The sequence below is a fragment of the Atheta coriaria genome, unplaced genomic scaffold, assembly GCF_025399875.1.
Source record: "Atheta coriaria isolate IRGN ID8LTWV9N9 unplaced genomic scaffold, Caltech_Dcor_3.1 hic_scaffold_5_pilon, whole genome shotgun sequence".
Taxonomy (NCBI): domain Eukaryota; kingdom Metazoa; phylum Arthropoda; class Insecta; order Coleoptera; family Staphylinidae; genus Dalotia; species Dalotia coriaria.
In genome coordinates, this window is record NW_027045447.1 from 6923663 (window position 1) to 6939054 (window position 15392).

The 15392-nt window shown below is 36.6% G+C and overlaps 5 protein-coding genes and 1 long non-coding RNA gene across 7 annotated transcripts; 5 read left to right on the forward strand and 1 right to left on the reverse strand.

Annotated features, from left to right (window-relative positions):
- Positions 1-2694: 2694 nt before the first annotated feature.
- On the forward strand, positions 2695-3474 carry LOC135791654 (uncharacterized). The gene is made up of 3 exons (XM_065302119.1): positions 2695-2955; positions 3014-3264; positions 3333-3474. The coding sequence occupies exons 1-2, from the start codon at positions 2826-2828 to the stop codon at positions 3145-3147; spliced, it is 264 nt and encodes an 87-aa protein (XP_065158191.1). The 5' UTR covers positions 2695-2825; the 3' UTR covers positions 3148-3264; positions 3333-3474.
- Tbcc (Tubulin-binding cofactor C) lies at positions 3475-4578 on the forward strand. The gene has a single exon (XM_065302116.1). It carries the CDS (start codon positions 3475-3477, stop codon positions 4465-4467), a length of 993 nt encoding a protein of 330 aa, XP_065158188.1. The 3' UTR covers positions 4468-4578.
- A 113-nt stretch (positions 4579-4691) lies between these two features.
- ATPsynG (ATP synthase, subunit G) lies at positions 4692-5349 on the forward strand. The gene is made up of 3 exons (XM_065302118.1): positions 4692-4846; positions 4956-5063; positions 5120-5349. Exons 1-3 carry the CDS (start codon positions 4816-4818, stop codon positions 5269-5271), a joined length of 291 nt encoding a protein of 96 aa, XP_065158190.1. The 5' UTR covers positions 4692-4815; the 3' UTR covers positions 5272-5349.
- On the reverse strand, positions 5341-8057 carry TBC1D23 (TBC1 domain family member 23). Of its 2 annotated transcripts, none has more exons than XM_065302115.1 (6): positions 7903-8057; positions 7743-7851; positions 6662-7682; positions 6397-6603; positions 6095-6339; positions 5341-6041 (listed from the first exon to the last, which is right to left on the reverse strand). In XM_065302115.1, the coding sequence occupies exons 1-6, from the start codon at positions 7932-7934 to the stop codon at positions 5649-5651; spliced, it is 2007 nt and encodes a 668-aa protein (XP_065158187.1). In that variant the 5' UTR covers positions 7935-8057; the 3' UTR covers positions 5341-5648. The 2 variants fall into 2 exon arrangements, with proteins under 2 accessions (XP_065158187.1, XP_065158186.1); XM_065302114.1 differs by having other exon boundaries at positions 6095-6345; positions 7903-8056.
- Positions 8058-8072: 15 nt separating this feature from the next.
- AlkB (alpha-ketoglutarate-dependent dioxygenase AlkB) lies at positions 8073-9265 on the forward strand. Its single transcript, XM_065302117.1, has 2 exons — positions 8073-8338; positions 8399-9265. Exons 1-2 carry the CDS (start codon positions 8240-8242, stop codon positions 9248-9250), a joined length of 951 nt encoding a protein of 316 aa, XP_065158189.1. The 5' UTR covers positions 8073-8239; the 3' UTR covers positions 9251-9265.
- A 512-nt stretch (positions 9266-9777) lies between these two features.
- On the forward strand, positions 9778-11160 carry LOC135791655 (uncharacterized). The gene is made up of 3 exons (XR_010548095.1): positions 9778-9831; positions 9941-9992; positions 10106-11160. It is a non-coding gene; the product is annotated as an uncharacterized lncRNA (long non-coding RNA).
- Positions 11161-15392: the final 4232 nt, after the last annotated feature.

A 15392-nucleotide genomic window follows, 5' to 3' on the forward strand; every position in this document is an offset into this window, starting at 1 on the left:
GCGTATTCCAACTCTTTCTCCGGCTTCACTGCGTCGCGTCCAGGCGGGTCACCGTAATTGATCGGGTATAAGTTATCGCCGGGAAAAACGCCACCATCGGATACGCTGCAGCATGCAGCGAACGACCATTACGTTTTCCAACACCATGATTCCGTATCTATCGTCCTTGTGGGACGATAGAAGCGATAGAGAGCGTTCTCCGACTGCCAACTTCGGAGCGGAGTCTGATTGTGACAGCTTGGACTTGGATTCGCAAGTTTCCACCGAATCGAAAATTACATCGTGCACCTTCTTGGCTTTAATTTTATCGTCGTACTTCGGCAATTGTTTTTGTCTTAACCCTTTCAACTTTGAGATAATTATGAATTTTAGGTTAGGAACATTGAATAACCTAAAATATTCACACATTTTGAGCGTATAAATGAGGTTAAACTTGCTGTACAGTAGAAAATTTAATATTCATTGTTTTCTTTTGTAAAAACGCAAATTTTAAAGTGAATTCTAAAGCAAAACGACATTTTTTGTGCTCGGTTTCTATTTTCTCTTTGAAAGCAGAGTTCAGAAGTGTGGTTGGTTTTGTTGGTGAGTCAGAATGTTGTTTTCGTAATCCTGGGGATTTGCCTACAATATTGCACGTGGAATGATGAATTATTAACCACGTTAACTTTTCATCCGGCCAAATATAATTAGAAATTTAAATTGGCCCATTCTAAGCGTACGATGTACCAACAGAAAACCTTAAGCGAATTCGCTTGTACCTCGTATTCCCATATACAAGTGGGCAACTGGCAACTTGCGGAAAAATTATAAATTACACATTGAAACACTTTTGTGTGTTCATTTACAATATCTACAATATTCCAAGAAGTTTGCGGTCCACAATGAGAAGCTTATAATAGCTAGTTTACTAAAGTTGATATAATAAATATCATGATTCTCATCAAGACTTATTATTTCGGTGCGCCCGTAATGACTGCTTTTAGCAATGCACAACTTTGTGTCTTCAGAGAGTCGTTGGCTGCTAGTGGATGGCGGGGCACATATTTTAGCCGCTAAACTCTCTCGCAGTCTACATGTGTGTACGAATGTTGATGATGCGCACATAATGGAGCTGGGCCAGGAAGGAAAAACGAAGAAGAGCCGCACTGGTCGCTCCATCGTGCCGAAGCTAACTCAAAGTTGTCTCTCACGAGACTCGTTCGCCGGTGCCATAGCAGCCACGCTTTTATATACGCTAGCGCCTGCGTAATTTCTTTTCCCTTCTAAAAGTATCATCATGTACATATTTAGTTAGCATAAAACTTGCTAAGTAGGTTATAAATCTGAGAGCTAGTTGGGAAACAAATAAAATCAATATAGGCAAACATATATACGCGCACGCATGGATAAACTACTGCGTAGTTATGAAACCCTGTATTATTTGATCCAGTAACTTGATATTCATCATCAATCCAACAGCAACATTACTAATGTTGGCGGATGATGTGAGGATGAGGTGTGGGGTGTGTGTGGGGACCTCGAGAGCGCTGTTTATTCGCACGGGTTGTCGAGAAGACAGCAAGTTGATGTTAGTTTCGTTTCAATAAGATGCTGCAGCTATCTGCGTTCCGGTTGTGGATGTGGACGGCACTGGAAGATCACAAGGGTTAACATCTCTAAACTAACAAGCTCCCTGGGGCATCACCTGTATTATGTACACACTGAAGTGAAAACCTTCTTTGTGCGTGCGTGTGTGTCGATTGCACGTGTGTGCAACGCGGCTGGAGATTGTATGGCACGTATGTTAGTGCTCACTAATCGTTTACTCTTCAACCCTTCGGAGCGCGCATCGTGTTACACGAGTGGTATAAGTGTCTAAACATTAATGAAGGTAAATATGAATAAATACAAAGTTTGTTTTGTTTGTTTTATGAATAAATGCTAATCAAAGCTAATTATTTATACAAAATCAATGAAAACTCTTGGTTTTGTGAATATTTCTTGATTTAAACATAGTTTTTCAATGTTTTTCATATCACTGTTGGTAATCTGAGTATATTTTTTAAATCCTGATAGAAAACTTGGAAAAAACATAAAAATCATTTCAATTAAAGGAACATGATTATATGCGGAAGGAAAATAACATGTCGGTACGAAAATACAGTAAAGAACATGCGACAGCGTAAGTACGAAGTGTGATCCTGATATAAATGATGTACATTAGTCGCACCTCGCACCTATATATACGGATAAGGAGATTAAGTTTTGTGTTGCGCGTTGTGAATACTGAAGAACGTGAGACCTAAAATTTCATTTCTCATAAATTCAACACGTGCGCGAACAATTTGAGATTATGTATTGTTTAATTTTTCATTTCTTCTCTCCGCAAATCCAAACAGACAAGAATTAAAATTCATATTAGTTGTACTCGATTTTTTTTGTCATAGATGGTATAATAAGTCTGATGAAAATTCTTTAAATCATTTTAAACACTAAGAATACTTTTTATGAAGTTATCAGGGTAGTTAAACTTCCTAGACGATGTTTAATATATTAAAACTTGTTTAATTTGAATTCATTCTTCACTCCGTGCTACACTCCTCAGATGAAACGACCACAACTTTAATGGCCGCATTCAGTGTTGTAGGCGTCCTCTGGCGGTAACTTTGTGAACTAAAAATTAGTAACCTGCTCCTAGTGGGAAGTCGGCAGGAATATTCAGCAGCACGCAGTTGGCACGACCCATTGTCGACGAATTGAGTCATCTAACTGCGTTCGCTACGGTGCCATCTGAATATTTTTTATCAAATGCCGGGCATAATGTGCTCAGTTTAATCACGAGTATCATGATAAGCAAGAACCCAAAGTCGAACTTCCTCAAAACCGTAAGAAGAGCAGCAGTTATCGGGTTCGTTTTGGAAGCAGTCAGTTTTGCAGTGTGTTATGCTGGCTACCACAGGTTGAACACAGAAAGAGGTAAATCATCTAGAATATTCTAAAAGTTTCTAGATTGTACAACAATCATTTGTTATAGATTTTCGCTTGTACATCAGAGATAATTATCCGTCAATTCTGGACTTGTACTACAAAGTAGGTGAGACTCTAGGTGACAGCAATCTCAGACAACAGGACAACAATATCTGGTTTGCAACACAATCCAGAAAATAAATGGCATTTGGGAAGTATATGTCCTCAGCTATTTGGCTTGTTGCTGGTGGTTCACTAGGGTATGCTCTATTAGTTTATTGCGCACCCAATGAAGCAGGAATATCTCAAGCTGCATTGGTATGAATGTCTATTATTAAGTCACAGTGACATTTCATTAATAATAAAATAAATTACTTGTGTTATAGAATTTGCCTGGTGTTGAAAAGAACCCTGCAATCAGAGCAAAACAGAACCAAGATTTCATCAATGTTTTAAAGGCTGCTAGTCAAGATAAGAAACCATACTATATATTACCTAAAGAAGAGCTACATAAGGAAATTGCTAAGCATGGATCAACTGGACAGAGCTGAACGTAAGCTGGAAAATTTACAAAAACGCGAGTTAGAGAGACAGTTAAACATACAACAGTATAGAAATGATTTCCTGGACGCTAAAAGCGAAACACTTGATTACGTTTTCAATAATTTCAAAGAAAAAGAAAATGAAATCTTAAATTTGATTAAAAACTCACCAGTAATACCTAAGGATAAGCTACCAGCATATTTTGATAATATCTCCAAACAAATATTAATTCTACAGAAGTATATAGCTAGTAGTAATATGTTTCTAAGAACTTATGATATTGAAGTGTACCAGAAAACTATTCAGAACCTTAGCATGCAGTTAAAAGAAACCGAAGCGCAATTAATGCCTAAGAAAAAGTTTGGATTCAGAAACAAAAAGATTGCAATTGAAAAGATTAATCGGGATGTCGTTGATAGCAAATTAAATGGCGGTCAACATCATCAATCGAAAGAAATAACATTAGATGAGAATTATTGCGGTTTTAAAAACGAAGACAACAAAACTTTAAAATTATTGGCGGCAGATACTTGTAAAAAGGATGTTAGTCTAAGCAATTTAGTCAATTGTACAGTTTATATTCATGGTGCTCCATCCACATTGCATGTTAGCAATATTAAGAATTGTACAATTTACTCGGGCCCGGTGTCGACCTCCATATTTGCTGACAAATGTGAGGATTGTTTTATGTTTATCAGTTGTCAACAATTGCGGCTGCACAGCTCGAAGAGGGTTGATATTTATTTGCATGTTACCAGCAGAGCAATTATGGAGGATTGTACACAGATACAAATTGCACCTTACAATTATTCTTATAATGGTATTGAGGAGGATTATGCGGTTGCGGGATTGAATCGTGATATTAACAATTGGCAATGCGTTGATGATTTTAATTGGTTGAACAGCGAGAAGAAGTCTCCGCATTGGAGTATTCTAGAAGAGGCTAACCGAAGTAATTTAAATAACCACCACGCTTAGGTATATAAAGCGCATGTTTTCTGAACAACTTTATTATGTAAAATTTGATTATTTGTAATAACTATTAAAGTTTAAACCAGTAAAACAGCTATTAAAGTTTTATAGAAAGCATTGTCGGTGTAAGATTCTGTAAAAATATAATATCAATGCGTAGAATAGGAAAGTTAAATAGCGTGCACTGGCGCCATCTTTTGGGAAGAAAGCAGATTCCTGTTATACCGACCTTAAAAAAACTAGTATGCAACGGGCAACTTGAGCAACTTACGGCCACATTTAGCTGTCACGATCCGATCTTCAAGAAAATATTTCATCATTTTTCTTTAATAAAAGCCGAAAAACCAACACACTATGGCAGCGAAAGTCGGCCCCCTTGTTTCGAGTAAGTCATTGAACAATTCTACCCAAATTAACACGTGAATTCAGTTTAAAACTGAAAAATTACGTAACGATAACCTCATACATAAAATTATCTAATTCTTCAACATTAGAGTTGCTTGCTGATGCTCGCCCGAAATTCGCCACCTTCCTGAAATACGCCAAAGTGGAACTTACTCCACCATCGCCCGGCGACATTCCAGAAATCCGAGCTGGCATTGGTAGGTTTTTCATTGATTTTTATCTATAAACCGTTTCTTTACAATCACTATTGTAGGCCGATTGCTCAGTGGAGCTAAAAATGGTAAGTGGAAGCAACTTACAGTGCGCGAGGGATGGTTGAACTCCCTGGTCGCTGTTGAAGTTCTCTGCTGGTTCTATGTTGGTGAATGTATTGGAAAACGCCACATTGTTGGATATGATGTCTAAATTTAATGTTAACAAGAAATAGAATGTGGTTCATAATGTAGCATAAATAAACTTGAAACAATCTGTATGTATATGTAACATAGGTAGAACCTCTTTATTTACATCTGCATCATCTCAACATCATTACAGTTTCATTCATATCCAGCAATCATGTGTTAAAATCTTTAAGTATAAGCACCATAATGTAATAATTTAATCTTCAGTGCAAGTCTACAATCTATTTCATAAGATTAAGCATATTCTGGCTTACTTGTTTGTAAATATGTGATGGCTGCTAAGACAAACTCTACTAATGAAAGTTAATTGGATTAGCTTTACTGAAGTTTAGATTTGATTAACTATTTTCTAAGATAGGCCAACAAAGATAAATCTATGCATTAATCTTTTGACTTCATTGTTTTTAAGATCTGATCCGAAACGGTTTTAGTCGCTTTGGTTGCATTCGGAATTAGAAAGCGGTCCATATCGGAAATTAGTAGTGAATCGCCATCGGGAATACCGTACTTGAATGTGATCAAATCGGGAACGCGCTTTTTGGCTGTTATCTTCACAATAGTGGACAGTGGACGTTTGACGATAACTTCACCCGTATCAGACTTATCGGCCACCTCACGAATCACCACCAGGTGAGAACTGGTTACAAGTAGGTGACTTTTATACATACATCCGCTTACTTGCACTTCCTGGCATGGGAAGTGCTCGATTACATCCGGGTCTTTGATCCATGATTGGATAGAGACCAGCTCTTTATCGTCATCCTCTTCTAAATTCTATAAAGATAAATATTCAATTAAATGAATTGAGATATAATTATTTAATTTACCGCATCGGTTGTAATGCTGTCGTCGTGATCATCAATACTAAAAACAGGCGCAACGTTTCTGTAACGTTTTCCTTGCTTGTCATTACTAGACACGTGTCTTTCTTGAACTGGGGAATTATTCGGATTCACAATGTATTCAAATAACATTCCTTTAACTTCCGCTGATTTGGATTTCATAGCTGCGGAGATTTTGCCGAAAATGTCCGATGATTGCTTGCCACTTTGCGTTGGAGTTTTGGAGATACCTGTATCTTCATTAAAATTTCAAAATGTTATATTGCATAATATTTTTAATATCTTACCGAGTCGTGGCAAGCAAACAATGCATTGATAAGCATTGTGATCTTGTAGACATCGCTCATAATCGAATGCATCATGCAATGCAGTAAAACCGCCGGTTAACAAAGACACATATTTTGTGTTCTTTTGTAGGAATGACGCGACAACCATATTAGTATACTGATCTTCTTCGTTGCGGCCAGAGCCCAAAAAGCAAAGGTGTTCACCAGCTAAAATTTATTTAACTTATTATATTGTTTTATGCATATTTGATATGGTGTAACAAACCTGCATTAGAATTAATTGCCAAAGCCTGCCTCTGTGACATCAACAATCCCTGGACAGCAGTCTGAAAGGCACTAGGCTCTTGTAACATCAAATTACAATCCAAATGAAACGCGGTTGGTAAATGGCCAGAATTGTACTGCTCGATAGGTCGACAATCAACTAAAAAGAAACGCACTCCATCCTGACCGCCGCCCATTGCACGATTGAACGCATTCCCAACTAACTCATCGACTGATACTGGTAGACATAAAGCTTGAGAAACTGATTGCGCCCCTGCGTTGCTACCACCATACAGTGGCTGCATTAATTCCGTGCGAAAACTTGTCGGTGTTTTTAGACAGTAATACTGCGCTAACGAGCAAAAATCTGCGACGTCTTCAGCTTCTAGACCACTGGGCATACCAGAAAGTATATTAATAAGTTTATCCTTTCCTTCTTCTTTCATAGACATAATCTGCTCTCTGGCATTTATCACCATAATCAGTGAAAGGAAGAAAATAAAGAAAGGATCACTCTGTTGAAAGTAATAGTCCCACATGGTGATTGTAGCTGTAAGATTGCATGTGGCTGCAAATAGAGACTGAAACCATGTGAGGCAATACAATTCTGGTGTTATTTTCTTAGTGTCCAGAAATGAGCACAATTCTGGATCATGATATTGCAGAAGTAATCTCATTATATGGAAAGCATTGCCATCTTTCTGTGAACCCTGTGGGATGTAAGTGTCGCGAATTCCTTCAAACAAGTTGTACATTGTGGACTTGTCCTCTCTTAAAGTGATGAGTGGCAATAACAGTTCAATCCAACCATTATCATGTTTGTAGGTGAGATTTCTGCTTTTGCAGTAGTATGTTAGGATGCTTTCAAGCTCTGATGTAATGGAAGGCTTCTCATTATCATCATTGCCAAGTGTGGCAACGAAATTTGTGCAATCTTCATGGAGAACTGCTTGATTTGGAAGATCATAGATTTCATTGAATAGCTCTATCTGATTCCCTTTGTCAGATACATCAAGGCATATCTGGAATGAGTCATAAGTTTGCATACTTCAATATCTTATCAGATGATAAACAATATGTACCTGCCAAACTTCTGACCGCAAACGTTCCGGTAGGGGTTTTCCCTTACAAATGCAAAATATATCACTTGCTGAACATTCTTCCAGCACAGCATTTTCCAAGTCTTGCACCCTACAAAATGATGAGTTAATTGTAATAATGGAACTAAATTAATGCATTTACCAGTTGATATTATCATCGTCGAGTAAAGACATTTTACATTATTGTCATTTAATGTTACCCAGGTAAATACGGAGTATATTTACTTTGTGTATTTAAAGATAACGTGTCAGGCTGGCGTTTTGACGTTTGCTTCATCAACACCGTCGTTCATGCGCACACCTTCAACCAATGAGGCATTAATCTGTGACGTCAACAGCCAATCAGAGTCGCGAATTTTAGAAAATGAAGCGTTCGCTTAGTTGCCTACCATAGAATATGCATGATGGAATATTTATTTTACAGACCAGTACCTGCAATATTGCAGGTTACGTTACATTCATAAATAAGTAACAGTGAAATGTTTAAAGATTCGTTTAAATATTATAAATCAAGAAATCCAAAGCCAAGTTTTGAGGAGGTTTTGGATTTTACAAACAGTTCTTCTTGGACAAATAAGGTAAATCACTATTTATTTATTTTAACTTTGTTATTAACAAGAATAATAACTATTTTGTAGGTAAAGTCAGTTAGTATAAACTCAGATAATTTTACCAAAACGTTTGATCTTATTGATCCATCTGCATGGGAAGCATTTGAAATACTTGATAGACCTGGGTTTATTTACATTAAAAATCCATTCACATCCATTGGCCAAAGATATTGGATCCGGCAAGCTATTGAAGAGTATACAAAAAAGCCAAACAAACTAAATATTGATATTCATTCACTTGTTCCATTGGAGCAGAATTGGTGGGATTATGCAAAACAAGACAAAAGTGTTTTAAAGAAATTAAGGTGGTCTACATTAGGTTACCATCATAACTGGGATACAAAAATATACAGTGATCAAGCTAAGAATACATTTCCTGATAATTTGAGTAGGTTGTGCTATACTTTTGCTCAAGCATTGGGATATGATTTTAAAGCTGAAGCAGCTATTGTTAACTTTTATCACTTAGATTCCACTTTAGCAGGGCATACAGATCACTCAGAAGAGTATCTAGATGCGCCTTTGTTTTCATTTAGTTTTGGCAATAGTGCTGTGTTTTTACTGGGTGGGCTTACCATAGATGAAAAACCTACTGCTGTTGTTATTCATAGTGGTGATGTTGTAATAATGAGTAAAGAATCAAGATTATCATATCATGCAGTGCCAAGAATTGTTAAAACAGAAAAGCAAATGTGGAATGATTTTAATTGTGAAAGTGATGTGCCTTTAGATAGTGAACTACGTATGTACACAAGTCAGAGTAACTTTAATGAATTTCAAGATTATTTGGAAGGTTTGAGAATTAATTTAAATGTAAGACAGGTACTACCACATGGACAATTAAACTTAATTGGCACAGTTCCAAATAAAGATATTTAATTAATTTCTTTATAATTTCAGACAATTTTTTTTAAATTTAATTTTCTACCTCGGTTCTTCAAACGTTCAGAGTTGATGGAAATGTGGTAAATTGAATTTTACCACCTTTTTAGACACGGAGTCCCTGCGTTAGCTTTAACTCGAGAAGGGGGCATCTCTAGAAATGTCAAATTAAATTCTCCATGGGGTTGTGTTAGTTTGTTGCAGAAGTTGTGTCTGCAACATGGGTAAATTCGAAAATTTGGTGGTGCATTTTTTTACTTGAAGGGTGAAATTTTTGGCACATTTTCTTTTTCTTTGAGTTCTTTATGTTAGCTAAGTAGAATTACTTTTAATAACTGTTAACGCTCTCGAAGGCGTCTTAAGGAACGCAATTCTAATTGCAACGCATTCGAGTAGTCCGTCGATAAATTTTTTATAATATAATTTCATAATTTTTTATATGATTATTATTTGTATAATTAGTACACGGGAAACCTACAAAAAGATAATTTTTGTGCTTCGATGCACTGATTTTTGGTAGTTTTAGGTATCTAGGGGGCGAAGGAAATGTCCTAGAACAACGATTTTTTCGTCAGATCGTAAGTATTGAATTTGGTTATCCTTTTCATAAATAATTTGTGTGATTAGCACACAGGAAACCTTTGAAAATGTCATTTTTGTGCTTCGATATGCTAATTTTCGTTTTAGGTGTCTAGCGGGCGAACGGAATATCCTAGGTCATCGTTTCTTTCATCAGATTGTAAGTATTGAATTTGTATATCATTTTCATAAATAATTTGTGTGATTAGCACACAGGAAACCTGTGAAAATGTCATTTTTGTGCTTCGATATGCTAATTTTCGTTTGTTTTAGGTGTCTAGCGGGCGAACGGAATGTCCTAGGACCACGATACTTTCATCAGGTTGTAAGTATTGAATTTGTTTATCATTTTCATGAATAATTTGTGTGATTAGCACCCGGGAAACCTGCAGAAAGATAATTTTTGTGCTTCGAAGTACTGATTTTTGGTAGTTTTGGGCGTCTAGGGGGCGAACTAAATGTCCTAGGACAACGATTTTTTAATCTAAAGTGAATTAAATGTTAAATATTAGCAGTCGTAATGCAGATTTCTGTAATTTCAAAGTTTCGAAACTTGATGATGCCGGCTATCTTTAATGTTTTGTTCCGACACACCTAGATTGCGCTAGTGTCAGCTATCTATTTTGTTTTGTTCCGCTACGGTCAGATGACGCTTCCATCGATTTGGTTTAAATTCATACTTAATTTTTGTGTTTGTTTTTGTGCGCTGAGTTGCCGTCGTCACTTTTATGTAATAATAACTTTATTTAATAACTTGCAACAGATTTGTTGTCGCATTTCTGTCGTATGCTTATAGTAAAATGCCTTTCCATCTGCGGGTCGATTATCAATCTGTCTTGCTTAGTTCGGCTTAGTCGGTTGAGCGCCGTTGCGAGTACGCACGTGTTTTGTTCATTAATCGAGCGTGGTGACATTTTCTCGCTATTCTTGATATTTTGTAACATTACTTAAATCGATTGACGATCAGGGGCATTTAGTAGTAACAGCCCACTGCCGCGGGCAACGAATGATTTGAATAATTCTATGCGGATCGCGCGTGGTGTCCGTCGGATATGTTCCGGTGACTATGAATACTTACTGGAGTTAAATGAAGTTAAATTTACGTGTTTGACGTGAATATCTGCGTGGAATAGAAAAGAAGTGTGTATCATTAATTATACATACAATTTGCGGAAACGTGTTTGTGCGCCTTAGTCCTTTATTGATATAAGAACAAAGGAGTAAGTAACATCAAATAGAATTAATTTTTATTTAACTTTTTAAATCTTACACCATGTTACTGCTTTATAATAATTGAAAATGAATCAGTCAATAAAGATTTAATTTTACATTCCTGTTTACATGTGTCCCTAGTGTTCTGTTGGTCGTTTTCAGGATTAGTATTAAGTCAAGTTGAACTCCCCATAGTGCACCATAGTATAACATAGTATAGTACAGTGCGTGGAACGTGTGCAACATAGCTAAGGCTTGTGATATTGTTTCTAAAAAGTTGATTAAAGTAGAAGCATAAATAAAAGAATCAAATATAAATGATAAAAACACTCGGTGGTCGAGTGGAGACGTGCACCTGCTGGCATGCTGGCAGACACGGATCGAATCTCAGGTATAGGAGGCATTTTTCTCAAACATAAAAATATCAGGTGTAATTTGGGTTGCATACATGAATTGCAACGAAATATAAGAGAAATTGAAATTCAAGTGAAGGCAATAAGAGAAGTAAGAAAGTAAGTGGAGAAATAGGAGAAGTAGAAGAAGGAATAGTAGAGAAGAGTAGAAAAGAGAACAGAGAGTGGAGAAAAGAGGGAGGAGATAGAAGAATGAGCAACAGGAGCGGATCAGATTTTTAAATTTTTTGGCGCGTGCCCACTGCTTCGATCCGTCCATTGCTCCCGGCCCATCCTACAGCTACGATGTCTCTGCGCTTCATCCCCGGAATTATCAGGCATATCAACAATTTTTATGGTGGGGATCACCCCAGAGAGAGGGAACTCCTTATAAGGACAATCCTTATAAGGTCTTGTTAAAATATTTTTAAATTTTAAGTCGCCTCAAGAGAGGTGACACTTAAAAATATTCTTACAAGTTCAGACCTGTAGCTGAAATGAAAGATGGAGCACACAAATCACACAGGACACCTTAACAATTTTTATAGTGGGGATCATCCCGTGAGAGAGGGAACTCTTAGAGACCTGTTCCTGAAATGATAGAAGGTGTACACAAATAAAAGAAGTCAATATATCTTACTATTTATTTATTAGCAATAGAATACAAGTTTATATTTTACAGGTCAACAGAATACGTGCCGCCATATTGAAGCAGGACTTACGACCTGCATAGCCGCGCACATGCCATTAAGTACTGCTACATAAAGTTCTGCCGTAATAATGAAATTAGTAAAGAGTTTTTAGGTGATTGGAAACAAATATACAGGATGTTACAAAAGGAAAATTTAAATTTAATTTAAATGCAAAAAAAAAAACTTTCAACACTACAAACGCCGCTCACTCGACAATCAGGGAAACTAATATACAGGGTGTTCCAGAAAGAAAATTCGAAGTGCAAACGGGACAATACTAAAAACCACAGTTAAAGCAAAATTTTCACGGGCACAAAGGAAAACATATATACAGGGTGTTCTAGAAAGAAAATCCCATCAATTAAAACAGAACACTCACAACTAAAGGTGATTTTCTACATGCTGTTAGGAAAACTAATATACAGGGTGTTTAAAAAAAACAGAAACTATTAAGGGAGTCAATATTCCCAATATGAAGAGGGAAATTTACAAATTAACAACAATATTTTAATATAAAATCAGAGATTTTACTCGACAATCATCGGACAATTGAGCAAAATGGTGCTACAAAATTAAAACACTTACATTTTAATATATTGCGAATATATATTTATTAATTGATGGTAGCATCAACTGTATAAAATAAGCGACGGGTAAAGCATCATCATAAATTGATAGAATATCCTGCGGTAAACATCTAAATCTACAGACGGCAAGCGACGGCGCGTAGCAACACAGTGGTTAAAAACGATAAAAATGACTTTTTTTGTATATATTAAGATGTACGGTTACTATGAAAACGAAAAACTATTCAACGTACAAGATTTTACTTCTTAATTTAATGATGTTAAGGAGTGCAAATCGATTAAAACATTCACGAGTTCAGCGAAAAGATGGCCGAGCCGACGGCCGACGGCCGATGGCAAAGTGAGCGTGGTGGACCATATGAATATTGCCAATTTTAATAATCTTCAGATACTTTTTTAAAACAGTGCTTGTAGTAATTAAATCATCCATGTTATTTTCGGTAACGGAACTAAGAATTCTGATAAAAATGCTACATACCATGTGTTCGTAATTTGCTAGATGATACATGCAAATTTCATATCACTCATATAGAATAATAAATTTAAGTTAAACCGGCGGAACTTTCCGTAAAAAAATTTAATTACACAGCTACCTATGCATTGATGAAGGGATTTTATATCCTGGAATATATTTTATCAACTGAAAACACACGCGCAGATTAATGGACAATTATTTCTTATTTAAGCCACAACGCCACAAATCATTAAACAAAACAGGCAAACATGCCTATTGCAAATATTTTGCTGATGGTCGAAAAAGTACACGGCGATTAATCCAATTAAAACCTCAAAACGCACGGCGATTAGTGAGACACGACCGCGGACCACGCGGTGAAACGACTGCCGTGTGCGTTTCGCTTAGCCAGGTACAAGGCTGGTACGTAGCGATAATACGCGTCAGTCGAACAAAAAAAGTTGTTTATACACAAATGTACTGATAAACTCGTAGTTGAAAAGACCTAACTAAAATTATACAATGTTGAAATAACCGACATACACGAAATCTACTTTTACTTTCAATGTTTCTCGGCATAAGAAAAGAATTTATTGGCTTTGGGATGTCATAAGATTGAGAAAAACAGGAATCTAATTCTCCATTACAAATAAATAATTTATTGTCTTTGTAGTTTACTGTATACCTTATGTGCTGCGTCATTTTTTTTAGTATTGTTGGTAACAACTATCATTTACATGAAGGCAAACGGTTTGAAGATTAGGAAAGTTTGGAATATTCTCTATCAGATAAGAATGTAAAATTATTTAATTTAATGAAGTAATTTCGCGCTGAAGTTACTGAGACGCTTGCAAACTCGAAAAAATACAAATATTTCACGAAAAACGGTGAGTAAATCACTCTTTAATGCAAATTTTCGCGAGTTGCAGTTTAAATTCCTGCATCAAACAAATTCCACCCGACGGAGAACTTAATTACGCATCTTTAGATGCCGCTCCGAAGTTTTTGGGAAGCTAAGGTCACGTGCTAACTCGAAAAAATATAAATATTTCATGAAAAACTGTGAGTAAATCACACTTTAATGCAATTTTTCGCGGGTTGCAGGTCGAATTCCTGCACCAAATAAATACCACCCGACGGAGAATTTAATTCCGCATCTTCAGATGCCGCGCCGAAGTTATTGGGAAGCTAAGATCGCGTGCAAACCGGAAAAATATAAATATTTCACGAAAAACGGTGAGGAAATCACTCTTTAGTCTTTAATGCAAATTTTTGCGGGTTGTAGGTTAAATTCCTGCATCAAACAAATACCACCCAACGGAGAATTTACTTCCAAATCGTTAGATGCAGCGCCGAAGTGATTAGGACGATAAGATCGCGTGCAAACTCGAAAAAATACAAATATTTTACGAAAAACGATGAGTAAATCACACATTAATGCAAATTTTCACGGGATGCAGGTCAAATTTCTGCATCAAACAAATACCACCCAACGAAGAATTTAATTCCGCATCTTTAAATGCCGCGCGGAAGTTATTGAGACGCTAAAATCGCGGCCGTCGGCAAAGTAAGCGTGGTCGACCACATGAATATTGTCATTTTAATAATCCTCAGATAATTTTAAAAACCGTGCTTGTAATAATTAAATGAAGCATGTTATTTTCGGAAATGTGACAAAGAAGAATTCTGATAAAAATGCCACCACGTGTTTGTAATGTACAAAATTAATATTCGTCAAATTAAATAATCAAATTAAGTTAAACCGCCTTAACTTTCCGCAATAAATTTTAATTATCCACCAACCTGTGCATTAAAGAGGAGATTTTCTATCCTAGAATATATTCTATCAACTGAAAACCCGCGCAGGGATTAACGGATACTTATTTCTCACTAAAGAAGACTCTAACCGCCATAAATCAAAACAAAACAGGCATACATTCCCATTACGAATATTTTGATGATGACCGAATGAATACACGACGATTAATACAATTGAAACCTCAAAACGCATGGCGATTAGAGAGACACGTACGCGGACCACGCGGTGAAACGACTGCCGTGTGCACGACGCGAAGCAAGGCAGGTACACAGCGATAACACGCGTCAGTCGAACAAAAAAAGTTTATACCAGTGGCGTAGCGTGCCTTGTCGGGGCCCCGTATAAATATTTTTTTGGGGGCCCTTATATGGAGGTAAAGGTTTTTCCTTACACACTTTGGTGGC

What these genes read in the sequence shown, in the direction of transcription:
- TBC1D23 (XM_065302114.1), bottom strand. Translation starts at nt 7,934, where the DNA reads ATGTCTTTACTCGACGATGATAATATCAACTG. An exon ending in TGCGGTCAGAAGTTTGGCAG is followed by an intron (nt 7,683 to 7,742) that starts GTACATATTGTT and finishes GACTCATTCCAG; the next exon opens with ATATGCCTTGATGTATCTGA. An exon ending in GGCAATTAATTCTAATGCAG is followed by an intron (nt 6,604 to 6,661) that starts GTTTGTTACACC and finishes AATAAATTTTAG; the next exon opens with CTGGTGAACACCTTTGCTTT.
- AlkB (XM_065302117.1), top strand. Translation starts at nt 8,240, where the DNA reads ATGTTTAAAGATTCGTTTAAATATTATAAATCAAGAAATCCAAAGCCA. An exon ending in GTTCTTCTTGGACAAATAAG is followed by an intron (nt 8,339 to 8,398) that starts GTAAATCACTAT and finishes ACTATTTTGTAG; the next exon opens with GTAAAGTCAGTTAGTATAAA.
- LOC135791654 (XM_065302119.1), top strand. Translation starts at nt 2,826, where the DNA reads ATGATAAGCAAGAACCCAAAGTCGAACTTCCTCAAAACCGTAAGAAGA. An exon ending in CAGGTTGAACACAGAAAGAG is followed by an intron (nt 2,956 to 3,013) that starts GTAAATCATCTA and finishes CATTTGTTATAG; the next exon opens with ATTTTCGCTTGTACATCAGA.
- ATPsynG (XM_065302118.1), top strand. Translation starts at nt 4,816, where the DNA reads ATGGCAGCGAAAGTCGGCCCCCTTGTTTCGA. An exon ending in AGTCGGCCCCCTTGTTTCGA is followed by an intron (nt 4,847 to 4,955) that starts GTAAGTCATTGA and finishes CTTCAACATTAG; the next exon opens with AGTTGCTTGCTGATGCTCGC. An exon ending in AGAAATCCGAGCTGGCATTG is followed by an intron (nt 5,064 to 5,119) that starts GTAGGTTTTTCA and finishes TCACTATTGTAG; the next exon opens with GCCGATTGCTCAGTGGAGCT.
- Tbcc (XM_065302116.1), top strand. Translation starts at nt 3,475, where the DNA reads ATGGATCAACTGGACAGAGCTGAACGTAAGCTGGAAAATTTACAAAAA.